The 25,136-nt window shown below is 30.3% G+C and overlaps 15 protein-coding genes and 2 non-coding genes across 17 annotated transcripts; 8 read left to right on the top strand and 9 right to left on the bottom strand. All coding sequences in view use genetic code 12, as the record gives it.

Annotated features, from left to right (window-relative positions):
• Positions 1–238: 238 nt before the first annotated feature.
• Positions 239–940, bottom strand: RJT21DRAFT_5067 (uncharacterized protein; the record flags this gene model as incomplete). Its single annotated transcript, XM_064884861.1, has 1 exon — positions 239–940. The coding sequence occupies one exon, from the start codon at positions 938–940 to the stop codon at positions 239–241; it is 702 nt and encodes a 233-aa protein (XP_064737538.1).
• Positions 941–1,579: 639 nt separating this feature from the next.
• NIT2 (putative hydrolase) lies at positions 1,580–2,876 on the top strand. Its single transcript, XM_064884378.1, has one exon. It carries the CDS (start codon positions 1,822–1,824, stop codon positions 2,770–2,772), a length of 951 nt encoding a protein of 316 aa, XP_064737537.1. The 5' UTR covers positions 1,580–1,821; the 3' UTR covers positions 2,773–2,876.
• On the bottom strand, positions 2,877–3,485 carry RJT21DRAFT_37748 (uncharacterized protein). The gene has a single exon (XM_064884379.1). It carries the CDS (start codon positions 3,305–3,307, stop codon positions 2,981–2,983), a length of 327 nt encoding a protein of 108 aa, XP_064737536.1. The 5' UTR covers positions 3,308–3,485; the 3' UTR covers positions 2,877–2,980.
• A 1,130-nt stretch (positions 3,486–4,615) lies between these two features.
• Positions 4,616–6,490, top strand: PDK2 (protein kinase). Its single transcript, XM_064881865.1, has one exon. The coding sequence runs from the start codon at positions 4,828–4,830 to the stop codon at positions 6,382–6,384; it is 1,557 nt and encodes a 518-aa protein (XP_064737535.1). The 5' UTR covers positions 4,616–4,827; the 3' UTR covers positions 6,385–6,490.
• A 136-nt stretch (positions 6,491–6,626) lies between these two features.
• On the top strand, positions 6,627–8,240 carry PEX13 (peroxin). The gene has a single exon (XM_064881864.1). The coding sequence runs from the start codon at positions 6,809–6,811 to the stop codon at positions 8,132–8,134; it is 1,326 nt and encodes a 441-aa protein (XP_064737534.1). The 5' UTR covers positions 6,627–6,808; the 3' UTR covers positions 8,135–8,240.
• Positions 8,241–8,934, bottom strand: RJT21DRAFT_120835 (uncharacterized protein). The gene has a single exon (XM_064881863.1). It carries the CDS (start codon positions 8,844–8,846, stop codon positions 8,358–8,360), a length of 489 nt encoding a protein of 162 aa, XP_064737533.1. The 5' UTR covers positions 8,847–8,934; the 3' UTR covers positions 8,241–8,357.
• Positions 8,935–9,074: 140 nt separating this feature from the next.
• On the bottom strand, positions 9,075–10,773 carry RJT21DRAFT_37708 (uncharacterized protein). Its single transcript, XM_064884377.1, has one exon. It carries the CDS (start codon positions 10,662–10,664, stop codon positions 9,126–9,128), a length of 1,539 nt encoding a protein of 512 aa, XP_064737532.1. The 5' UTR covers positions 10,665–10,773; the 3' UTR covers positions 9,075–9,125.
• A 137-nt stretch (positions 10,774–10,910) lies between these two features.
• RJT21DRAFT_114378 (cleavage polyadenylation factor subunit) lies at positions 10,911–12,035 on the bottom strand (the record flags this gene model as incomplete). Its single annotated transcript, XM_064880242.1, has 1 exon — positions 10,911–12,035. One exon carries the CDS (start codon positions 12,033–12,035, stop codon positions 10,911–10,913), a length of 1,125 nt encoding a protein of 374 aa, XP_064737531.1.
• Positions 12,036–12,736: 701 nt separating this feature from the next.
• RJT21DRAFT_t105 lies at positions 12,737–12,819 on the top strand. The gene has a single exon. It is a non-coding gene; the product is annotated as a tRNA-Leu (tRNA).
• Positions 12,820–12,878: 59 nt separating this feature from the next.
• Positions 12,879–14,216, bottom strand: RPN7 (proteasome regulatory particle lid subunit). The gene has a single exon (XM_064881862.1). The coding sequence runs from the start codon at positions 14,136–14,138 to the stop codon at positions 12,939–12,941; it is 1,200 nt and encodes a 399-aa protein (XP_064737530.1). The 5' UTR covers positions 14,139–14,216; the 3' UTR covers positions 12,879–12,938.
• A 241-nt stretch (positions 14,217–14,457) lies between these two features.
• On the top strand, positions 14,458–15,897 carry RJT21DRAFT_135495 (uncharacterized protein; the record flags this gene model as incomplete). Its single annotated transcript, XM_064883252.1, has 1 exon — positions 14,458–15,897. Exon 1 carries the CDS (start codon positions 14,566–14,568, stop codon positions 15,895–15,897), a length of 1,332 nt encoding a protein of 443 aa, XP_064737529.1. The 5' UTR covers positions 14,458–14,565.
• Positions 15,880–16,632, bottom strand: RJT21DRAFT_120831 (uncharacterized protein). Its single transcript, XM_064881861.1, has one exon. The coding sequence runs from the start codon at positions 16,597–16,599 to the stop codon at positions 16,081–16,083; it is 519 nt and encodes a 172-aa protein (XP_064737528.1). The 5' UTR covers positions 16,600–16,632; the 3' UTR covers positions 15,880–16,080.
• Positions 16,633–17,179: 547 nt separating this feature from the next.
• RJT21DRAFT_96319 (tRNA 1-methyladenosine methyltransferase subunit) lies at positions 17,180–18,348 on the top strand. Its single transcript, XM_064885718.1, has one exon. The coding sequence runs from the start codon at positions 17,201–17,203 to the stop codon at positions 18,263–18,265; it is 1,065 nt and encodes a 354-aa protein (XP_064737527.1). The 5' UTR covers positions 17,180–17,200; the 3' UTR covers positions 18,266–18,348.
• Positions 18,349–18,526: 178 nt separating this feature from the next.
• On the top strand, positions 18,527–19,801 carry ARP2 (actin-related protein 2; the record flags this gene model as incomplete). Its single annotated transcript, XM_064883019.1, has 2 exons — positions 18,527–18,545; positions 18,642–19,801. The coding sequence occupies 2 exons, from the start codon at positions 18,527–18,529 to the stop codon at positions 19,799–19,801; spliced, it is 1,179 nt and encodes a 392-aa protein (XP_064737526.1).
• A 138-nt stretch (positions 19,802–19,939) lies between these two features.
• Positions 19,940–22,571, bottom strand: MPS1 (serine/threonine/tyrosine protein kinase; the record flags this gene model as incomplete). The annotated part of the gene is made up of 2 exons (XM_064879832.1): positions 22,227–22,571; positions 19,940–22,133 (listed from the first exon to the last, which is right to left on the bottom strand). Exons 1-2 carry the CDS (start codon positions 22,403–22,405, stop codon positions 19,940–19,942), a joined length of 2,373 nt encoding a protein of 790 aa, XP_064737525.1. The 5' UTR covers positions 22,406–22,571.
• Positions 22,572–22,689: 118 nt separating this feature from the next.
• Positions 22,690–22,780, bottom strand: RJT21DRAFT_t95. Its single transcript has one exon. It is a non-coding gene; the product is annotated as a tRNA-Met (tRNA).
• Positions 22,781–23,329: 549 nt separating this feature from the next.
• On the top strand, positions 23,330–25,127 carry RJT21DRAFT_120827 (putative alcohol acetyltransferase). Its single transcript, XM_064881860.1, has one exon. The coding sequence runs from the start codon at positions 23,600–23,602 to the stop codon at positions 25,013–25,015; it is 1,416 nt and encodes a 471-aa protein (XP_064737524.1). The 5' UTR covers positions 23,330–23,599; the 3' UTR covers positions 25,016–25,127.
• The last annotated feature ends 9 nt before the right edge of the window (positions 25,128–25,136 follow it).

The following is a 25,136-nucleotide window of genomic DNA, read 5'->3' as shown; positions in this document are numbered from 1 at the left end:
TAACTCCTTTTCTACTCCCCTCCTTAATTTTGCTGGTACTGTATACGACAATTATGTTTGATTTATTCTTGTTCTGGAAATGTATCCATCTTATCTCTTCCCCTCCTTATCTCAAGTTCCTTCTAATTGCAGCCGAATAAATCACGTTATGTTTATTTACATTTACATTTATTCTAAGTTAATCTTGTATATTTTATAATACATACATTCTAATGCCACTTATATAGTAAGAGGTTAATCAATACCTAGACAAAAAGTGGCTGAACAATAAATCGATAACCCATATGTGACTTATATGTTTACCAATTTCATTATCAACGCTGGTGGAGTCCATTATTCTCTCTCTAGATTGAGTGAAATAATACGCTGTGACCGTTGAATGAGATGTCGAAGCTTCAATATTACTTGTATCTATTCTCTGACTCTGGTTTTCTGATTGACTTTGGCTTTCGTGTTGACTTTCATTATCACTTTCATTATCAATTTCATGAGGAATCACATTTCCATTTAGGTAATCTCGACATAATTCTAAAATATCTGGTTCGAGTTCACCTTTATTTCTAATGGCATTAATTATAGGCTCTATTAAGTGTTCCACATCTAATCTGCTTGAATTGTAAAAGTCTAACATTGTAGCCAATCCAAACCAAGGCACGCCTAATAATAAGAGTCCCAATTGAGTATCGTCTAATTCTGTAATTGTAATATCTCTTAATGTTTTAAGAGATGCATTATTATCCAAAGTATTTGAGCTGCCGTAATAAGTCCTATCAGGTAATATGCGTTCTAAGCACGCGTCATTGTCAATTCGATTTCGACCTATATAGAAGCTTAACCTGTTTCCATCATCAATAATAACATCTACAGAGGTACCAAATACTGATTGAACCAAGCTACATATGCTTGTGAAAATAATCAAATTCAAACTAATCAATATCATAACTAGAATATTACAAGAAGAAAACTAGCAATTAGAGAAATATAAATCGAATAAAGTGTAAGCGCAAAAAAATGCACCTTTGATTAGAAAATTGCGCTCAAAGTTTAGTCTGTTGTATTCTTTGACTTACTATTTGTAAAATAGTTGCATACCACATTGCAGACTTTCATAAACCCTTTTGATTGAAACTAATAGAAAACTTTATTAGCAACAAATTAATTGCATGTTGGCAAATACATGCTTTTGAAATATGCTTTCTCTTCAACTCATTGATTTATGTTACACATATTTCCACAAACAAATCTATTTAGATGAGATGAAAGTCATTGCCCCGTTCCGTTTTAGGGTCCATTATAGTAACTTTGACTGTTGCAACAAATAGAGGGATTTTGAAAACAGTCAGCTACTATTCCGAGATTGTGTGAATATGTAATTAAGTCTTTATTTGGCATATCATAACATGACTTCGATTTTTTTTAATACCACCAAGAGCCTCTTTAAATATTTCTATATTTAATTTCATTGTTCTGTAAGTTTATAATTTGAACATTCTATAACACTACAAATTTTCATTCGAACTGGTAGCGTTCAAAGCAAAAGCATCATATCAAGAGCCTTCTTATAAATTTCCTGGCAAATATTTAATAGTACATGACTTGTAACAGATTAATAAGAACAGGAGAGTAATCTCACAAGTGGATTAACATCCGCCCTCTCAAAATACAATTGAGTATTAAAGTTAATGAGAGCTACTCTAAAATTGGAATAAGGGACAAAAAAAGTGCACAATTGAAAAATCGCGACTAACTGATAAGATAATCGGAAACATTAGTCAGAATCAACTCTTACTTTACCTTTTCATCAATTGACCTTAAACAATCATGTCAACTATAAGAGTAGCAGTTGGTCAGCTTTGTTCGTCATCGAACATCATCCATAATGCCAAAATTGTGAATAAATTGATTACCAAATCTATTTCTAATAAAGTAAATATTTTATTTTTACCTGAAGCCACAGATTACTTATCAAGGAATGCTAGCCATTCTCTAGAATTGGCAAAACAAGTTGACGATAAATTCTTACCATTGATTCAATCACATATCAGGGAGGAAATTTCTAAAATACCTGAATTAGAATTTTTTGTGGCAATCGGAATTCATCAGCCTAGTCCAACTTCTAATAGAGTTCAAAATAACTTAATTTGGTTAGATTCGAAGGGACAAATTTTACAGAAATATCAAAAATTACATTTATTTGATGTTAACATTAAAAATGGACCTATTCTACAAGAATCTAAATCAGTTGAACCAGGGACTAAATTAGTTGATCCCTTCAAACTTAACAGTTCATCACCTTGGAAAGTCGGGTTGGCAATTTGTTATGATATTAGGTTCCCGGAATTAAATCATACTTTAGCTAAAAAGGGTGCTAATATTATAACTTATCCATCTGCTTTCACGACGAAAACTGGAGAAGTTCATTGGGAATTACTTGGTAGAACTCGTGCTGTTGATTCTCAAAGCTATGTAGTTATGCCTGCTCAATGTGGATATCATGACACTAAAGCCGATTTAGATGATACTGCTAAAGATTCGAGTGAATCTGTAACGAGAGTAAGTTATGGTGAATCGATTATCGTTGATCCTTGGGGAAAGGTTGTGGTTAGGTTACTGAAATACACAGATGATTTATCTAACCATAAGGATTCGGAAGGGGATTATTATGAATTTGGTTATGCTGATTTTGATTATGAGCATATTTTAAATATTCGTAAAAATATGCCTCTTATGGAGCAACGTAGAAGAGATGTATTCCCGGGTATTTTAGACTAGAATTTGTAGACTTATAAACTTACAAAATTAAATATAAAGAAATAAAGACAAAGCAATATTATTTATTATTTTGAATATATTTGTACTATACAATGTTATAAAAGAGCTCCTAATATTTTTGCTTAGGAGAAACGGAAGAATTGAATTATGCAAGGGGATATGAAATAGCTTAAATCTCATTTGTGACTATCATTGTAGGACGCCAGAATCAAGCTTTATTAACTGGACTAGCAGTTGTAATATCTTCTGAAGATGCGACTGTTGGTTCGAAATAGTCTGGATGTGAAGAACTTGGAGATGCAGGTGAAACATTTGCAGCTTGATAGCTTAAGACATCATCATTTGACACTAAAGAAGCATCTGAAACATTGTTGAAGTTTACACATCTATGCTTAGATGAGAACATTCTTGAATTATTTAATTTTGAATATATAGAATGTGACTTAGGTTGAACAGAATATTGATTAATTGGTAACCAACATCTTGAAGCAGTCTTAGCTGCATTTATGTGTAAGATTCTTCTAGCAACTGGCATTTTATTTGAATTATATTTGAATTTGTTGAAACAATATAGAAAAGAGTTAAAGAAAACTTTCAATCAATTATGGATGAAAAAAATGAGAACCCATGTGCTTATATATAACTTTTTTAAGCATGTAATTATCGTAGGATGATTCATATTATTTACGGGATATTATTATTTCACATACTAATAACCCCAGATTTGAAACTTTTTTTTCTCTGCCGTTAGCCCGCCGGGATTCAGGAAGTCCAAAAAAAATTGAGTCATTCAGATGCTGATATGTTTTTTTTTTCAAGGAGTCATTGCTCGTACATTTATTCTCCGAGGATATATTTAAGGAACACATACTTTGGGTCGTATTATAATTAAGGTAAATATAACTGCTTATTGGGTTATTTATGGTTATGATAAATAGGTTATTTAGAATATACATATACGAACCAGTACCAATCGAACTAATAATTACTTAAGGTGATTCTCTAATACGCCTTTATGATTGAACACTATGACATATCTGGACCACTCCTTATGTGTTTGTGTCTCAAAGTTCCCTTGAGCCTAACACAGAGAGCAAAATAAAATTATCACAGTGAAAAAAATAGTATGATTGTGCGTGAACACCCATTTAACCGAACAAGGTTTATAACCTATAAAATTTTCAAACTCCGATATATCTATGATCCGATTTCTTCGCAATAGATAATTTTTATCTTTGTTCAATTATTGGTTCTCTTATGTTACATTGCTCTGATTTAGATTGTTTGACCACTTTTTACGGTATCCCTAGTTTCTTCAGCATCGTACTATCCCTAAGTAGTGGCAATAATCAATTTCAGTAGTCTCTGTATTTAGACTAGGCATTTGTTGTGACTATAATATTGACGTAAGTTATCTTTCTGGTATCCTTTTCTCAGCTCATTTGTTCTACAATCTATTATGTCAGTTGATTAGTTAAGCTATTTCAACTATTTACAATCGGAGATCAAGTAAAAAATTATTGCAACTTTATCCCCACAAATTGATAACTTATCTCTACAAATACGGTATAACGTATCAACCCCATTTACTTCAAAATAATAGAACTGTATTGTTCTTCATATCTCCTCTTTCTTTCTTTATTTCTTTACCTTTCATGGGTCTCCACTATTAATCTTTCAACGGTCACTTGGTTTATAGCAACTGACTCAGTACCCTATTATCTCATATGCAATTAATTCTTTCTCTACAGCTTCGCACGACCTTCTCGAACTCTACTCACCAAAGAAAAAATCCGGGGATTATTCAATTTCAAGAATATCTTACAGCTACGAATAAGGTAATCTTTTATATAATATTAATAGGGTGACAACAAAGTTTTTAAAATTGAAGTAATTATACATTCTTATAATATTGTTGTTTCTTTTTCTATTTCAATAATAAAGTCTTGAATTCAGCATAGCTATTACGATCCATTCATCCTAATAGTGTATCGGATTTCTATATATCCAATTTTAACTTATTATATACTTATACATATTCATGAATAGTACACAATGGGGACAGGAACAGCTTGGAAAATAACTTCTCAACTTCGAGATAATATTATGAAATATGCCAATTATAAACAAACATCAATTTCGCTCCGACAAATGGTACAATTTGGTCCCAACCCGAGTCCCGGGTCGATATTTCTCGCTTCCCAATTTATTGTCGAAGAATTACCCATCAGATTAGCTTTAAAAGTCAAAGATCTTGAAAATGCTCCTCTTGATTTATCAAAACAACCTTCAACTATAACAGTCAAAAATTGGTATGCCCAATCATTTCAAGAATTAACCGATTTACCAAAACCTCAAATATCAGAACAATTACAAAAGTTATTATCTTCTAGCATACCTGCAAGCTCAATTGTCAATCAGTTCCAAGAGGAAGATAATAGTATATTAGATAGATCTCGAAGTTCTGCCAATGATTCAACAAATCCTGCTATAAATAATTATTTTAGTGATGATGGAATAGTTGTAAGACACCATTCTCATCTTCCTCATCACAAAAATTTAGGAGGATCAAGTAGTTCCACTGCAAGAAGTGAAAGCCCAACTTTTGGTAAAACTTATTATACATCCTGTGCTTCAAATATTGTATGGCCAAAAGAAGTTTATGATTATAATAAATTGGTGTGTGATACGCTCACTACCATAAAGAAAAGGCACGATGCAACAGTTGCAACGATGGCAAGAGGTGTTATTGAATGGAAAGAACATAATAAAACTGTATTGGTTAATGCGGATATTCAAAATTTCTTGGATAGATTTTATATGTCAAGAATTGGTATTAGAATGTTAATTGGTCAACATATTGCTTTAAATATGGCTCAAGCTTCACCTACCAAACAAAGAATTAATTCTTTTTTAAACGGTAGTAGTAGTTCAAAAAGTGGTCCTAATGGTCCTAATAATGGTGGATATAATAATAAATCTAACTATGTTGGTGTTATTTGTACCGATTGCAATGTGGGAGAAATTGCTGAAGATGCAATTGAAACTGCCAAATATGTATGTGAAGATTATTATGGTTTATTCGAAGGTCCTGAAATTCAATTGATTATGCCAAAGGAAGATATTAGTTTTATGTATGTTCCAGGTCATTTGATTCATATGTTATTTGAAACCCTTAAAAATTCTCTTCGAGCAACAATTGAGTTTCATATTCCTAAACTTAAAGCAAAAATGATTGCTGAAGATCCTACTTTAACTGAAGAATCAATTGATATTAATGACTTAACATTCCCTCCTATTAAAGTCATTATTTCTGAAGGAATCGAAGATATTTGTATCAAAATCAGTGATGAAGGTGGAGGAATTCCTCGTAGTGAAGTTCCATTAATTTGGACTTATCTTTATACTACTGTAAGTCAAACACCAGAACTTGATCAAAGTCAAAATTCATTTAAGGCTCCAATGGCTGGATTTGGTTATGGATTACCCATTTCAAGATTATATGCTCAATATTTCGGAGGTGACTTGAAATTGATTTCTATGGATGGTTATGGTACTGATGTTTATTTGCATTTGAATAGATTAAGTAGTTCTTCTGAACCTTTACCATAATAACATTAGATATATTCCTACACTAAAGTATTACTTTTTGCTACGCCATCGATTCAATTCTATCCATTTTATTTCTTATACATATATTTATATATATATATTCTCATATTATAATACATAGTTATTTGATTACAGCTTTTTGCAACTTTTCTATAAACCAAAAAAAAAAAAATAAAAAGAGCTGTCTGTTAATCTGTTTTGCCGAGGAAAAAAAGATTTCACAGCTTCCCCACATCACGTGGACAAATTTTAAACTACAAAGCAAGTCACCACCGCTTTGCGGAAAAAACTGAAGGAGAAGCTTAAAAACATCGATTACGGAGAGGACACAGATATATAGTCATAATTAAGAGGCAAATCTGCTGTATATATATATATATAATATTGCCAAAATAAATACATAATAATCATAATAAAAGTCTAAATGTCTTCTATACCACCTAGACCCAAACCTTGGGAAGTTTCCTCGGGAACTTCGTCTGCTTCAGTGTCGGGCGGAGAAGCCTTACCTTCATCGTCATCAACAACTTTACCTTCTACTTCAACGGCAGGTATTAGTTCAGCTGCAGCTTTACCTGATAGACCTACATCACTAACATCTGATTTTAATAATATGGCTAATAGTTCACCATATGGAACAACAATGAATAATAATAGTTATGGTGGATATGGTTCACGATATGGTATGGGAGGAGGTTATGGATCATCTATGTATGGATCAGGATCCATGTATGGAAGTGGCATGTACGGATCGGGATATGGATCAGGCATGTATGGTAGTGGATATGGAAGTAGTATGTATGGGATGGGTAGTTATGGAAGTGGAATGTATGGAATGGGAGGTTATGGATCTGGTATGTATGGTCAACCTGGTATGAATGGACCAAGTATGTTGGGAGAAGGAACTCAAGCAACTTTTCAACTTATTGAATCAATTATAGGTGCAGTTGGTGGATTTGCTCAAATGCTAGAAGCAACTTATATGGCAACTCATTCCTCATTTTTCACAATGATATCATTGGCAGAACAATTTGGAAATCTTAAAAATGCATTAGGATCATTATTAGGAATATATGCCTTGATAAACTTAGTTAAAAAGGTATTTCATAAAATAACTGGGGGTACTTATAATTATGGAATAAATTTACAAGAATTCTCCAAATTTGAAAAGAATCAGAAGAAACTTGAAGAAAATATGAAAAGACAACAACTGGGTAAACCAGCAAGAATGGCATTAAAACCTTTACTTTTATTCTTAGCTGCTTCCATTGGTTTTCCTTATATCTTAAGTAAAGCCATTCAAAAATTAAATGAACAACAACAACGTAAAATGCAAGAACAGCAACAAATAATGGGTAATGGTGTACCTGCAGGTCCTCTTGATCCTTCTAATTTACAATTTGCTAAAACTTTATATGAATTTAATCCAGAAAATCCAACCATGGAAATTGAATTAAAACCAAATGAATTAGTAGCAATTTTATCAAAATTAGATCCTATGGGAAATGAAAGTAAATGGTGGAAAGTAAGATCAAGACTGGGGAAAGTAGGTTATGTACCTCTGAATTACCTTAGTGTAATAGAAAGAAAAACTCCTCAGAGGCAAGTTGAAGCTGCTAACCAACAACAACAGCAACAACAGCAACAGCCACAAGGTGTTCAAGAGCCAATCCCAATATCTGATAAAGTTCAAGAACTTAATGAAAAGGCTGGATTTTCGGTTAGTGATTTCCAAAAATTTCAAAATTAAGAACATTAACAGCCATCACTATTTACGATATCCATTCGTATATTTCCCATTGCATTTTCTTACTTATTTATTACAATCCCATTATGTATTTTAATTCTTCAGGTGTACAGTTTTATTTCAAAAATAAGTAAAAAATATCTACTCTACTTTAATAAATGTAGTTTTATATTGGTTATATATATAATCACTAATATTGTTTTACGTCAAGAGCTAATTGAAAATCTTAAACTGCATCATCTGGACGATTTTGTTCACTCTCTGTCTTTCTACCTTTATCTTGAAGATCTTTGTAACCTTTATGATGCTCTTTAACTCTCTTTCTTGCTTCTTTATGTTCAGGCTTACCAAATGTTTGATCTTTAGCATCCTTAATCCTCTCACTGGCTTCTTCAATGACTTCAATGCCGTCAGCTAATACCTTACCAGTCTTTTTATTAACTTTTTGTAGAGTTTCAGCTGTCTTCTTGTTTACTTCATTAACTCCCTCTCCAGTAGATTTTGTAGCCTTCTCAGTAATATCAAGTCCATCAGCAGCAAGCTTCCCTGCACCTTTATTTAATTTATCTAATGCTCCCTTGGCAGTATCCAAAATAGAATATTGTCTAACATTGACAATTGACTTGGTTGCAATAGGAATTAAAGGATTAGTTGTTAAATATTGATGCTTTGCACCATTAACTAAAGCTTTTGAAAATGTAATTTGTCTAATCATTGTTATAATTTCAATTTTAATTTAAATTTAAATTTATACTTACAAAGATTAATTAACAAGTCTACAATTGGCTTTTGAAGTCTTCTTTAATCATTTATATAGTTTATAAGGATTTATATTTTTACTAGCATTGATGTGACAGAGCAATAGTTGCTGCAATATGACCTATTCGGGAAGTTACACAAAACCGAGTGACATCATAATCATGTCCCTGACTAAGAACCCTTTTGTTATTTGTCATTTATCCTGTGTATATTGCAAAATACTATATAGTCTAAATTATTCTTCGCTTTGAGGTCTAGAGTAAGGATGAGATCTGTCTCTAGGTGATGATCTGTAATTCCTTTCTGGACCCCCAGTTCTATTTATAGTTCGGCTACGAGCATCGAGTACGCCTTGGTTAATTTCTCTGTCTTGAATCCTATCTCTATTTATTTCACGTTGATTTTGCATTTCTCTATCTCTACTACCATTTAAAAAATCTAAAATCAGATTCATTGAACTAACCGACTCTTCACCACTACTATTCAGACTACTACGTTCCCATGCTGTATTTGCTGGAGCGGGCGGGGGCGGTGGTGTACTATCACGAACAACTGGATTTAAATTCACATTTCTTAATAAATCATTTGTTGATGAAGAATTTCCTGTATTATTGGTATGAATATTACTGGAATTACCAGATACATTGTTACCAGGAATTGTAGTGTTAGTACCACCTCTTGCAGTATTATTGACATTATTGTTATTATTAGCATTTCTCCTTTCTCTTGTTCTATCTCTTTCTTCTCTACTCATTAATCCATTTCTGCCTCTTCTAAGAAGTGCTGGTTCTGGAAACGGAAATCTCCTTGGCAAAATCAATGAAGGATCCCTCACTCCTACTCTAACAAAATTCTCATCATAAGGAGTTGCCCAATCTTGGAGCATGTATGAATCAGTTAGTGGGGTAACCAATGGATTAAATGGTCTCCTGAATGGATTAAATATATCTGTTGAATGTAAAAGTAAATGCTGTAAGGTATCATCTTCAGAATTATAGTTAGAAACTATGTTATGCTGTATTTCACGAAGCCTTTTTTGTTCTGGGTTCTCTTCTACCGATGCTTCTACTTCAGAACGACATAATGGACAACTAACATTCGATTTTAACCATTCCACAATACAAGTTTTTCCAAATATATGATTACAACTTGGCATTTTTACAGGAATATGACCTTCACTCTTGAATTCTTCAAGTTTTCTCTTTTTCTCTTGTTTTGCCTTTTCTTCATCTAAGAATCCAGGAAACATATCTTCATCCACAATATTTTCTAGACTAGATAGATTTCTAACTGGAAATCTAAAATAATGTGATGCTCCTTCATCTGATGGTAAAAATAATGATGGGTCATTAAATTTTAATCTGTTAGACATTGATTCAACATTATTTATATTATATCTTTCATGTAAATTTGTAAGTATATTATTATCTTCTATTAATATTCTCTCAAATTCTGGAGATATATTTTCACCAATCAGATATATTTGAGAACCTTCATTACTTGGACTCTTTGATTTTTCAGGATGAAGCGGAGTTTCATATGCATCATAACAAATAGGACAATCTTTATCTTTTAAACATTCAAAATCAACTCTTGCTAAACTTTCTATAGCTTCTTCTGAAGCTACTTTCTTCTTTGTTCTAATACCACTAGCAGTTAACGCTCTATTTATAAAATCTCTCATCCAAACGGGTACATCATTTGATACACCACCTTCGCTATCAATACCGATGATTGTAGCCCCTAGATATGAGTTGAAATTATCGGGATCCATAGTTACTTTGTTTGGTATTATTAGGTTATGATCAGTAGTAATTCTAGTTTAATTTTTCCTCACTAATCGGTTTTCCCTGCGGAGCTTTGTTTCGCTACGGTTTCAGATTTTCTTTTTCTTTGTACATTATCTAGCAATTACGAGTAGTGCTAATTTGAAAGTATTATTCATATATATAATATTTTGTACTTAATATATGTATATGTATATAATTTTAATTAAATATATGATCTATATAGACATTAATTAAGATCTATATTGAGATCTTAGGTAATTTACTAATTCCTTTTCTTGAGGACCTAATTTATCAATTTGATCTTGAGGTAATGCTAAAACTTGAGCTATAGGTATTGAATGTCGATCTGACATGGTCGTTAATTTAACTTGAGTTTCTGGTGGTAAGTTTGTATAATCTATTTGTCTATTGTTTGGATTAATATTATTATAGCTAGGTTGTTGTATAGGATTAAAATTTTGTTGTTGAGGTAATTGAAATTGTTGTTGAGGTTGTATAATTGGGGGTTGAGGAGTTTGTCTAGCAGGAGCATCTTTAGAACTATTAATTACTTCATTATCAATAAATCCCATCATTAATAATGCTTGTGCAACTGCTGCCAGTACATCTGGTCTGAAATTAAGAATCTCATAAACTTTATTCTCATCACCATTATTTAGGAAATTCTTAATTGTTGCTATTAATTCTATTAATTGTACAGGAGGAATTTTACTTAAAACTTGATTTATATCGGAACTACTATCAAAGGGTAAACTTTGAGGTTGTGGTAAATGTTTTGAAGCATATAATATCTTAGCTGGTATTTGAGGTTGAGGACCACCTAATGATCCTTGAGGTATTTGAACTTGTGATTGAGGTGGTTGTTGAGGTGGCTGATTTAATCTAGGACTGAAGATATTACTAGTAGGTACTTGATTTGGAACCATGGGAAAATTCTGAGGTATTGGCCCCCCTCCTGCAACAAGCATTTCTTGAGGTACTTGAACATAAGTAGGTAAACTACTTCTATCAAGATTTAATACTGGTTTAGATTCTGAAGGTGAATTAGACTTTAAAAATCCTTCCTTTGAGGATTCAACTCTTAATTTTTTAAATTGACCCTTATTAGGTTGATTAAATATCTTAATTTGATTTAATAATCCTGCAGCCCTTTGAGCTTCTCCACTATTTAAATATTCTACGAAACAAAATCCTTTATTCTTACCAGCATAATCAAATCCTAATCTTACATCTACTACTTTTCCCGATCCACAAACAACAGATTTTACATTATTTTCATCCCAATCATAAGGGACTTGTCCTAAATATATAATAGAGGAGGTAACGTTACCTGGTCCTTGATTTCTTCTGGACATATTAGTTACTATGTCTTGATAAGGTACATCACTATATATGTTTGAGGTTACTTTTCTCATTTAACTTTTCGATATTTTTAAGTCGTGTACGGACGCAGAAAACACTCAGGATGCAAATTTGCAATACTATTAAAAGGACTTGACATATAAACAACTTTAAAAACTAACATATAATTCTTTTTATCATATTCTTGTAAGACCAAAGCATTAAGATACTATCCTCAGAGGTTTAGATGCTTTCAAATTATTTAATCTTATTAAACAAGGAAACTTCAATAAGTGTTAATCTTTTTTGAAATTTAGGTTCAAATTCATTCAAAAGTAAAAGAAGCTTAAGTTACATACCACAACAATTAAAGTCAAAATCACCTATATATATATAGGATTCATTGTTTATTATAATTCTTACTTTTTGATTTTAAGTTATTGAAAAGTGGAAAGAATAGATTGATAGCACAATAAATTTGATGAAGTACCATAAAAGTTATCAATTTGGTCATTTATCTACACTAAAATACTAAATTAATTATAATAAATTCATTGGCCAGATACTAAAAGGAGTTTTAAAAGCTTCTAACTACATAAATGAGTAAATACAAGTAAACTGGATGTTAAAATTAAAAATTCATTTGTGCACGTGATAACTATCACGTGCAATAAACACCACACAAAAGCTTACCATAACTCTTCCAACAAGAAATGGAGGGTTGGCCGAGTGGTCTAAGGCGGCAGACTTAAGATCTGTTGGACGGTGTCCGCGCGAGTTCGAACCTCGCATCCTTCATTATTTTTTTAAATTATATTTTTGCAGTAAACTAGTTAAATTTCTAGTTTGAATGTTACTACTAATTGATTTATTTCATTAATGTTTTTATTATGCTTATATAATTCTATACAAACTACTCATGCAACTCTTTCAGCACCACTTAATTTAACTGCAGCACCATACTTTTGTAACTTAGTAAGCAAATTATCACCTTGTTTAATGAGTAAGTGATATTGATTATTCTTATTGTCAGGTCTATTGGTTTCAATTATTCCATTGACTTTATCAATGGTACAATTTAATTTTTTGTTAGGAATAAATTTGCATAAGTCTTGATCTAAAAATTCTTCACTAATATTAAAGTTTTGAGCCATAGACTTCAAAGACAATGATTTATAACTTTCTAATAATTGACCATAGGCTTTACATCTCATTTCTCTCAAGATATAATTAGCATGTTGATGTAAATACTTGTTTGGAAGTAATAAGTTATCATAAGATTCCAAAAGGAATTGGAAGAAGTAAGAATACAGACAAGTGTATAATGAATTTGTCAAATTAAGTAAAGGTTCCAAGGTTGGAGCTGATGAGTAAATAGACAATATTTCAGGAGAATCTATAATTTTAGCTTTCAAGTCTACTCTATTCAATGATAATACACCAGATACAATAGCATATTGAGCTACTTGTTGATAGCTACAAAGTTCAGATGATGTGAATGTTGCTAAAGAATCAATTAATAATTTTGCTGCTTCACTAAAATTTCTAGTAGCCAATAAATAGATACCATTGTAAGTCTTAAAACGATTACGACGTTCCCAATCACCACCTTTGTCTATTAAACTTTTGATTTGATCCAAGTATTTTGATACTAATGGGTAGTCATTAAAGAAAAATTCAATTCTAGTTAAAGTTAACAAAAGATCAATTTTAGATCCTGTACTTTGAGTCAACTCTAAAGATTTCTTTAATGTTTCAGTGGCATTCTTTCTATCAATGATTTTAGTATAATATTCTGCCAACTTTATAGTAGTTGCTAATATATCCACTTCAGTTTCTTCATCACCTTCTGCTTCTTTTAATTTCAGCTTTAGTTTCCCACTTTCTTCATCATTCTTAGATGCCAATGATTTATATAATTCTTCATCATATGGAAAATCATGAATGACAGTACTTAAATATTTATAATATGGTGCTGCATCATCTTCCTTTATTAATTCAATTAATTCTTGTATGATTTCCTGACGGTGGCGAGAATCAAGATTGGTGGTTAAAAGAAATTGCTTTTCTGATAACTTATAGTTTGGAATTTGTGGTATATCTGAGTTGATTTCCATGATGTATACTATATATTAAATTTATATTTTAATCTTACTAAACAATCGTATACCAATTGAATGTGTTTGCAACACTTAATCTCTAATTAAATGTATTATTTCAATCATAGTTAATTTTTATTATACGTTCGGTTCGTTGGTTTGTAACATGTAAATCTGTAAATATGAAAAATACACTTTTATTTGCAAGTTGTAAAACTGTAAAACCCCAAAAAAAAGGTTCGGATAATTTTTACAGGTTAGTCCTTCCTCGGGCCATTACTGCTAAATATTAAGTTCGGAGAAATAAAATCGATCAAAATCTGAAAGATGGGGTAGAGGGGCCGATTGCTATAAGTATAATAGTGGAGCCAGAAAATTGAATTAAAATTTTTTAAAATTATTGTGTTTAAATAGTCATATATAAGAACTAAGATAAATATTTATAATGTCAGCAAAAGACGATATTCCAGCAATTTTCCTTGATAAAATATCACCAAGAGGTTTAGAAGCTATACAAAAATGTAAAGATTTTGTAGAAAATTATTGTTTACCAGCTGATGAAATTTATTTTCTGCAAATGTCAAATGATCCATCTAAAAGATGGGCTTCAACTCCTGATATTACTGAAAAATTGAAAGTTAAAGCTAGAGAATTAGGTTTATGGAATATGTTTTTATCAAAGCATTATAAGGAAGGTCCTCAATTTACTAATTTAGAGTATGGATTAATGGCTCAATATCTTGGTAGATCATTTATAGCTCCTGAAGCTACTAATACTAGTGCTCCAGATACTGGAAATATGGAAATTCTTGCCAAATATGGTAATGATTATCATCGTAAAAGATATCTTGAACCTTTATTAAATGGTAAAATAAGATCAGCTTTCTTAATGACTGAAAGAGGAACTTCTTCTTCAAATGCTTTAAATATTGCTTGTTCTGCAACTTTAAATAGTAATGGTAATTATGTAGTTAATGGTTTGAAATGGTTTGCTTCTGGTGCTGGTGATCCAAGATGTGATGTTTGGTTAGTTATGTGTAAAACTGAAAATAATCCAAAAAAACCTTATGATAATCATTCTGTCTTAGTGTTAGATCCAAAAAAAGCTTTGGCTTCAGGAAAGGCTAAATTAATTAGACCTTTAACAGTAATGGGTTATGATGATGCACCTCATGGACATTGTGAAATTGAATTTATTAATTATGAAGTTCCAAAGGAAGATATGGCTAATGTACTTTTAGCAGGTTTAGGAAAGGGATTTGAAATTATTCAATCTCGTCTTGGTCCAGGAAGAATTCATCATTGTATGAGAGCAATAGGTGCAGGTGAATTTGCATTATTAAGAACCGCTCAAAGAGCAAACAATAGAATTATTTTTGGTAAACCATTGGCTCAAAGAGAATCATTTATTACTCAATATGCTCAAAGTAAAATAGAAATTCAAAAGTGTAGATTATTAGTATTAGATGCAGCTCATAAAATTGATTTGACTAGTGCTAAATTGGCCCAAAGAGAAATTGCAATGGCTAAAATTGAAACTCCTAAAACAATTGTTAAAATCATTGATTGGTGTATTCAAATGTTTGGAGCTGAAGGTTTATCTCAAGATACTGAACTTGCACGTATGTGGGTTCATTCCAGAATTTTGAGAATTGCTGATGGTCCGGATGAAGCTCATTTGAATCAATTAGGAAGAAATGAAGCTAAAAATTTTAAGAAAGCAGATGAATTCTTTGGTACATTCGAAACCAAGAGAGCAAAATTATTAAAATTATAAGTTTAAGTTTTCTAGTTTCATGTAAAATATCTATAAAATAAATATGAATATTTGGTATATGATATATGCAATAGGCTATTTCCAAACTTGTAGGATTAACAGTTCATTAAAAAAAAACTGTATATTAACCATAAACTAAAAGTACAAGATCATAAATGCAAGAATTGAAGTCATTAATATAGTTTAGTACAAATCTGATTTGACAAAGTCATTTATAAGACCCTTCTCCAACAACTTTTTACCCTTTATCTTTTCATCTTTTATAGTTTTAGCATGAGCAATTTTCAATTCCTTTTCAGCTACTTCAAATGGAATTTGTTCCAACTCATATAAATGATCATCTTCTTTATCTATATCCAATTCACCCAACATAACGACATTTTCCCCTCTCACCATAAAGACTCCTTTATAAGTTTCACCAAATTTCTTGGGAGTATTACTTTCATCATTCAAATATATTCTCTCTACTACATCTTGTAAAACCAAATTAGCAAATTGATCAAATGTTCTTAATATACCAAAAAGATTTCTACCATCTCTTAATAATACAAATACTTTCCTATCTACTGATCCTACTATAGCAGCTGCTGTAGTGAACGCATAAGATTCTAAGTATAAATCTTCCACATTTGGAGCAGATGGATCTTTGGTTTGTGGTTGTTGCTCTTGACTCGGCTGAACAGTCACTGGAGATTCGGACATCTTAATAATTATATAATTATAGTATCTTATAGGTATTGTTTGATTTAAGGTGTTGTCAATGGTTGATAATACTACTCGAAAATTTTTAGAGTCGATTTTTTTGAGCACCAGCACACGACTCAATCAAGATAGGAGGATTTATAGTTATAACTATTGACTCCAACTAGGTAAAGGTTATTGTCTATAAATAGATAAATTGAATTGATCATTGAAAGGGTTTTATACAAAGAGATAATCATAGTGGATTATCAAGACCCACTATATTTACTGAGAAACAATATACATTTGCAAGAAATCTATAGAAATCTTATATTGCCTAATTACTATTACTTAGTACAATTACTTTATAATCAATTATTCAAGTACAATGATATTTTTATTTAATATATGAATTTATTAAGAATATATATAGTTAGACATTAAAGGAAAGTCATTAGAGCGAGAGGTTATCATCAATAATTTAGTTTGCATTCGTGAATGCAAAAAATTAAGCAATGGTGTGTATATAGCCAGATGAGCTTAGTGAAAAAATTCATTTATGATAGACAATAAGTTAATTATTAGTACAAACAATTTAACAATAGACTATAAAAGCTAAAGGATGTCCTTTTATAAATATAAAGACTATATAGAAGAAGGAGATCTTGTGCTTGCCTTTATAAGTAGGCAAACGATTAAACCTTTGACTGTTAAAAAGGGTGAACAATTGAATACAAGATATGGACATTTCCAACATGATAGAATGATTGGAATGAAATATGGTGAACAAATGGGTGGTGCAAGAGGTTATGGATTTATATATTTACTTCATCCTACTCCCGAATTATGGTCAATTTCTTTACCTCATAGAACTCAAATTGTATATACGCCTGATTCATCTTATATTATGCAAAGATTAAATGTTACAAGTGGAACAAGAGTAATAGAAGCAGGAACTGGATCAGGATCATTTACTCATGCATTTGCTAGAACAGTAGGACCAGAAGGAAGAGTATTTTCCTATGAATTCCATGAACCAAGATACTTGGAAGCAAAGAAAGAATTTGTAGAACATGAACTTCAAAATACTTTAATAACACATCGTGATGTTTGTAATGATGGATTTGAAATTAATAATATTCCAGAAGAATTTTCTCAAGATGGTTTAATAAATGGTGATGTTATATTTTTAGACTTACCTGCTCCATGGACTGCTATTGAGCACCTTGATAAAGTAATTTCCAAAAAGAATAGAGTTGGAATTTGTTGTTTTTCACCATGTATAGAGCAAGTGGATAAAACCATAAAGGCACTTCAAGATAATGGATGGATAAATATTCAAATGACAGAAATTGCTGGTAGAAGGTGGGAAGCTAGAAAAGATATGGTTAAAGATCTTAAAGATGTTGTTAAAAGATTAAAAGATATTCAATCAAGAAAGAGTCAAGGAATTGAAAATAGAAGAAGTATTAAAGTTGCTGGTGAGAAAAGAGATTTTGAAGAAGTAGATAATGATAGTGAAGAAGATCAATTAAAGGGTAAAGGATTTAATCCATTTGGGAAAGGAACTAGAATTAAAGAAGGTGATGAAATTTATGATTGGAGAAATGTTACTAAAATTGAAACAGAAATAAAGACTCATACATCATATCTTACATTTGCATACTTTATTCCATCAGATAACTAATTTAATATAATGTAGTTATATATAGGAAAAATATAATATAAAATATAAAATATAAAATATATAAAAAATATATTTTAGCATCCAAAATTAAAATAGTGGAGCAGTCGTGCACAGCCCCAAAACTTGCCCCAAAGGGGAAGGGAAAAACTACCACTACCACCACTATCAATACTCGTTGGATAATACTCCTATTTAGTAATAATCATCAACCGATAAATTTAATAAATTGAGTCAATTGATTAATAATTGCATTAGATAGATATGAGTGAGACTCCAATTGGTAAGTAATATTAATTATTAAAATATTTAACCATTTTAACCATTTTTTTGTATGGGAGATATGAATAATTTTACTAACTTTACAATTAATTTATAGTTCTTGATCAAGGTACAGGGTTTGTAAAAATCGGAAGAGCAGGAACTAATTTTCCTGATCATACATTTCCTTCTATAGTTGGTAGACCAATATTAAGAGCAGAAGAAAGAAATTTACTTGTTCCTGATAATGTTGAAATTAAAGATATTATGTGTGGTGATGAAGCTAGTGAAGTAAGATCATTATTACAAATTAGTTATCCAATGGAAAATGGTATTATTAAAAATTGGGAAGATATGGAACATTTATGGGATTATGCCTTTTATGAAAGAATGAAAATACCTACTCAAGGTAAAAAAGTATTACTAACAGAACCTCCAATGAATCCATTAAAAAATAGAGAAACAATGTGTGATGTTATGTTTGAAAAATATCAATTTGGTGGAGTATATGTTGCTATACAAGCTGTATTAGCTTTATATGCTCAAGGTTTAAGTTCAGGAGTTGTAGTTGATTCTGGTGATGGTGTTACACATATTGTACCAGTTTATGAATCAGTTGTTTTAAATCATTTAACAAAAAGATTAGATGTTGCTGGTAGAGATGTTACAAGAAATTTAATTAATTTATTATTACGTCGTGGTTATGCATTTAATAGAACAGCTGATTTTGAAACTGTTCGTCAAATAAAAGAAAAATTATGTTATGTTTCTTATGATTTAGATTTAGATACAAAATTAGCTCATGAAACTACAACATTAGTTGAATCATATGAATTACCTGATGGTAGAGTTATTAAGGTTGGATCAGAAAGATTTGAAGCTCCAGAATGTTTATTTCAACCTCATTTAGTTGATGTTGAACAACCAGGAGTTGGTGAATCATTATATAATGTAATTCAAAATGCTGATGTTGATGTAAGATCTTCATTATATAAAGCCATTGTTTTATCTGGTGGTTCATCAATGTATCCAGGTTTACCATCAAGATTAGAAAAAGAATTAAAACAATTATGGTTAACAAGAATATTAAAAGGTGATGCAACAAGATTAGATAAATTTAAAGTAAGAATTGAAGATCCTCCAAGAAGAAGACATATGGTATTTATTGGTGGAGCAGTTTTAGCAAATATTATGGCTGATAAAGAACATATGTGGATTTCTAAACAAGAATGGGAAGAACAAGGTCCAAGAGTATTAGAAAAATTAGGTCCACGTTAAATAGATTTATTTCTTTCTTTCTTTACTTTACTTTGCTTTACAATCCTTTACTTATGTACTTTTAAAAATAAATGAAAAATAAATAATACAATATATATAATATATGTATATAATATATATAATTTGAAATGAAAAGTTCTAAGCGTAATTAAGGTCTTCAATCTGTTGTAAAACAGAATCAACCAATGCATCATAAACGTCCATAGCCATTGGACCACTCCCATTACTTCTTTTATTATAACCATAATTAACAGCCAGATGAACTAAATCTCTAATGAAATTTTCACTAACAACTTTAGGTTTTAAAAAATCACAATTTAAACATCTATCAACTGTCCACCTATCATTAGGATTTCTTTCAAGACAATTTTGCATTAATTCTATAACACTTAATGGTACTTGAATATTTCCAATCCCTTTATTAGGAAATTGAATTTTAACTTGAGGATTCATTATAGCCATTATACGTTGATTTCCTGAATAACCTCCATATGGTGGTTTACCATAAATCATTTGATAAATTATACAACCACAAGACCAAACATCTGATGGTTTACCAACTTTCCAAGTATTTCTTTGTTTTGAATTTTGATCAATACCAGGAAATCCTTGATTTACTTCAACTAATGCTTCAGGAGCCATATAATTTGGGGTACCAATTTGAGATTCTCGATAAATATTAGCTGTATGATCAGGTACAGCATTAGCAATTCCAAAATCAATTATTTTAAGAATTCCTCTAACAAATAAGAAATTTGCTGGTTTTAAATCACTATGAACTATTCCAGCTTCATGAACGGCTTTAACACATTTAAAAATTTCAATTGAATGATATCGAACAAAATTTAAATCTAATGGATTATTCATATGTAATTTATTTTGTAATACATGAGCCAAATCAATATCACCACATTCCATAATTAAATAAATTGATCCTTCACCCACGGCATGATCAACTAATTTAACTACTCGATCATAACTTTTTAATTTTAATAATAAATCAATTTCTCCTTTAAATCCTTTTACACATGATTCATCAAATTGATCAAATGTAACTTTTTTAATAGCATATAATCTATTATTTGAAAGGGATTTAACTTTATAAACTTTAGATGTACCACCTCTACCTAAAAGTTCTAATTTTTCATAATGTAATCCATTAATAACTATGGTTTTTTTCCTTTTATTTTCTTCTAAACCAGTTGTAGAAGCAGGTGGAGCAAGTGGAATAACTTCAGATATTACCGATACAGGTGGAGGTACTGATACTGGTACTTCTAATTCAGTTGAATGATAATTTGTTACTTTAGGAATTTTAGGTTTTCTGAAATTATCGAATTCATTAGGAATATTAATTTGACTTATAGAAACATTTGCTAATGGAATTCTTTCTTGTTTAATAATCCCATTTGCCTTTTGTCTAGTTTCTAAATTTTCCTTATTATCTTGCTTTACAATTTCGAATCTACCGATTGATTTTTCTTCTAATTTAATATTATCTACTTCTTTAAAAACAGGAACTTTTCTATTATCTATTGAAGTATCCAGTTTTGTCTTAAATTCATTATTTCTTTCTAATTCACTTAATTTCTCTCGTAAAAGGTTATTATGTTGAAATGAATTATTTTCAAAATCAGGATTTTTTATAATCGATGATATTTTAGGTGAAAAATTACTTAAATTAAACATTGGAGGTGGTGAAGTATTTGAAGCTAATGTATTTCTTTCATTAGTATCAATATCAATTTTATCATAATTGTCACTAAATCGAGATGCTCTTTTAGGTGGACCAAGTGATTTACCAAACCTTCTGGCTCGTTTTACAGTATGAGAAGAACTTCCAGGTCCAGTTCCAGTTCCAGTTCCAGTTCTTGATGATGTAAGTTTTTTATCAGCTGAATTATGTATGTTACTCCCTGGAGTTGTTGCTGGAGTTCGTGAAGTTGATGAATGAGGTGATGCTACTTGTTCCATTATATCTTCATCTGAAATAGTATTATGAGTATGAGATGAAAAATTATTAATGGATAAATTAAAAGAATTATGAGCAGATGTTTGAATATCTTGAATTGAACTATTATTAAAAGGTTCAGGGGTATTGATTGAATTTATGCTGTTTTGTCGAGATACTGGCTTTATATTATTATTATTATTATTATTATTATTATTATTATTATCGATATTATTATTATTATTATTATTGACATTGGAATCTTCAATCATTTGATTTAATGGAGATACTTCTTTGAAATGAACTGATAGTTTGTTTCTTAATACATTCGACTTCTTGTAATCGGGGAAATCTAGTTCATATATTCCTGTTATATTATTACTAGAATTATTATTAGTGGTTGTATTAGTTGTAGTAGTATTGGTATTGGTATTGGTATTATTATTATTATTATTATTATTTATCATGGGAGACAAATTCTTAGATCTATCATTTAATAATGCTATGCTATATGAACTTAATGCTGGAGGGAGGAAGGTATTATCTTCATCATGTAAAAAGTGTCTCTTATGAGATTCTGTATCGGAATTTGAATTGATCACCCTCCTTACTTCATTACCACCAGACGGTGATACAAAGTTTCGGAATGACATATCTCATCAAGTCAATTGTTTGTTTAATCGAAGTACAATTCTTATGATAAATGATAAATTGTCTACCCTAAATCAAACAGTTACTGACTGAAGGAAAAAATCTATACAATTTCCACTAGGAAATAACTTAAAACAGATTCGTCTAACTATTACACACTAGGCAAGTAATTCGTTTCTATGACCCCAAACTGGATTGTTTGTATATTTTCATTAACTTCGCGTTTGTTTACAAATAGAAAAAAAGATACTGCATATAAACCCAAATGATAGGGAAAAAAAGAAATTGCTCCACGGCAGGTTCGAACTGTCGACCTTCAGATTTCACAATCGTAATTAACTATGAGACTGACGCTCTACCGACTGAGCTAGTGAAGCTAATTTCCGAACTTTTAAAAATTGTCGGGCTTTAAAAAGTGACAGTTCACGTGACTAAAATCACGTGAAAAAAGTTTCTTAGAGGAAAATGTCGGCGCGCTACCAGATTGCACTTTTGGGTTAAGTTTTTTCTTATAATTCAACTAATGATGAACAACTTACTAGAGATTAGTTAATTGATTTCACAAGAGATATAAACAGACCGTTTGTTAAACTAACTAGACCGACAGTTACATAATGATTTCAGTAGATAGTGAAGATATACCTGCTTATCTCTTACATCTCTCTAAGTTACTCTTCTCTTAATTGGCTCAATATTCATTAATGAGTTAAATGTGTTTCCCCTTTTCCCCTTTTCCCCTTTTCCCCTATTCACTGAGTTTACTCCTATTTCAGCCTATTGGTCCTATTATGTTTCTTCTTAGTTCGCATTTCTCGTTTCTAAAGCGGAAATAAACAATTCGGAGATGAACGGATATAGTAATTTTCGGAGTTTATTCTTTGAGAGTTCTACTAATTATAGACCCTTTTTAACCACCAGTTCATTTACTAGAGTGGTTCGGTGTTTATGCAACTTGATATCTTCTTTACCATTAGCTCATCTTAGACATATTGAGAAATTAAGGTTCATATATATAACTTTAAACCTTTCATATATAAATTAGTGCGAAGCCCCCCAAAGCTCCCAAAGCTCCAAAAGCCCCTATATAAAAAGCCAGGTCAACTCTAAATTTTTCAATCTTTGGTACTATCTATGGAGAAGAAAATCTTTACCTTATTACCTTATAGCATATTATTAAACTTCTAAACATAATAGATATGGTTCTTGATAGACACACAAGAGGTACGACGTACTATGAGAATAATTATATAGTTAGAAATGTTGAATCTATGTATCATAATTTTAATGTTACAGCTCAATATAATATAAAATTAACTCCACAAATTTTATCTCATGGTGTTAGAAATTTAATTTTAAATAATCCTATATTTACAGTTAATTATTTTAAAGGTAATGATCCTAATCCACTTATATTTGATTATACTGTTAAACCAATTGAAAAAATTCAATATAATGATATAGTTGAATTTGAAACTATTAATCATGAATTTAATGAACAAACTTTGAAATCATTAAATTTAAAACGATTTAAACTTAATGATCAAAATATTTTATGGAAATTATATATTTATGAATTTAAAGATATTCAATATGTTTCATTTTGTTGTGATCATGTTTTATTTGATGCCAATGGTGCTAGTGCATTCCATGAAGATTTATTAAAAGAAATATCGAATTTAAAAAATAAATCTTTAGATATTTTAGATGAAATCTTTAATTATGAAAATGATAAAAATGATTTAGCAAGTTTACCAGAAACTACTGATAAATTAACTAATCTTTTTAGTATTTTATATAGTTGGACTAATTTACAAATTTGGAGTGATCTTTTACCAAATTATATTACAAATTTCTTTTATAAGAATTTTCATAATATTGATTTTGAAAAGATTCAATTATTCACTAATAAGATGATTCAAAGAAGAACTGATGTTAATTATCGTATGGTAACTTTAACTAATAATGAATCAAGGAATTTATTAAAAAAATTACGAGAAAGAAATACTACATTTACTCCTTATTTTCTGGCTATTGTTTGTGAATTACTTCAACTCAAAGTATTTCCTTATATTGATGGAGAAAAATTAATTAAATTAACTGTTGTTGTAAGTGGAAGAAGATATTATCCAGAACTTAAGAATCAATTAAAATATAATTTCTGTGTTAGTTCATGTTGGATGTATATAAAACCATTTAAAAAATTATTTGATACTATTACTAATATTGGGAATAATTTAAAATATGATATAACTACAAGGAAACCTTTCCAATATGTTGGACTTTTAAATTATATAGATATACCTAAATTAATTCTTGGAAGAATTGGAAGTTATGAAAGATCAACTATAGAAGTTTCAAATATTGGATCATTTAATTTTGAAACTAATGATGGACTTAAAATTTCTGAATTATGGTTTAGTCAAGATATTGGACATTCAGGACATTTTGTATTTTCTATAACTAGTACTTCAACTGGTTCTTTACATATGGTTGTTAGTAGTTTGGTAGATTGTGAAGATATTTATAATCCAAATACTAATGTTAAAGTAATGGATGAATTTTCAACTGCCCTTAAATCACGCTTATTACATGCTATAGACGACGAATTATAGATAAAATCATATTTATTTATTTATTTATTTATTTAGTTAGTTAGTTAGTAACTAAATATCATCCTTAATAAACTAATTTCTACCTCAAGAATTAAACTTACATGAAAGCATATATATGTTA

The sequence above is a fragment of the Scheffersomyces amazonensis genome (assembly GCF_036850825.1).
Source record: "Scheffersomyces amazonensis strain UFMG-HMD-26.3 chromosome Unknown RJT21scaffold_4, whole genome shotgun sequence".
Classification (NCBI taxonomy): Eukaryota; Fungi; Ascomycota; class Pichiomycetes; order Serinales; family Debaryomycetaceae; genus Scheffersomyces; species Scheffersomyces amazonensis.
This window is presented reverse-complemented; position numbering and strand designations above follow the sequence as displayed.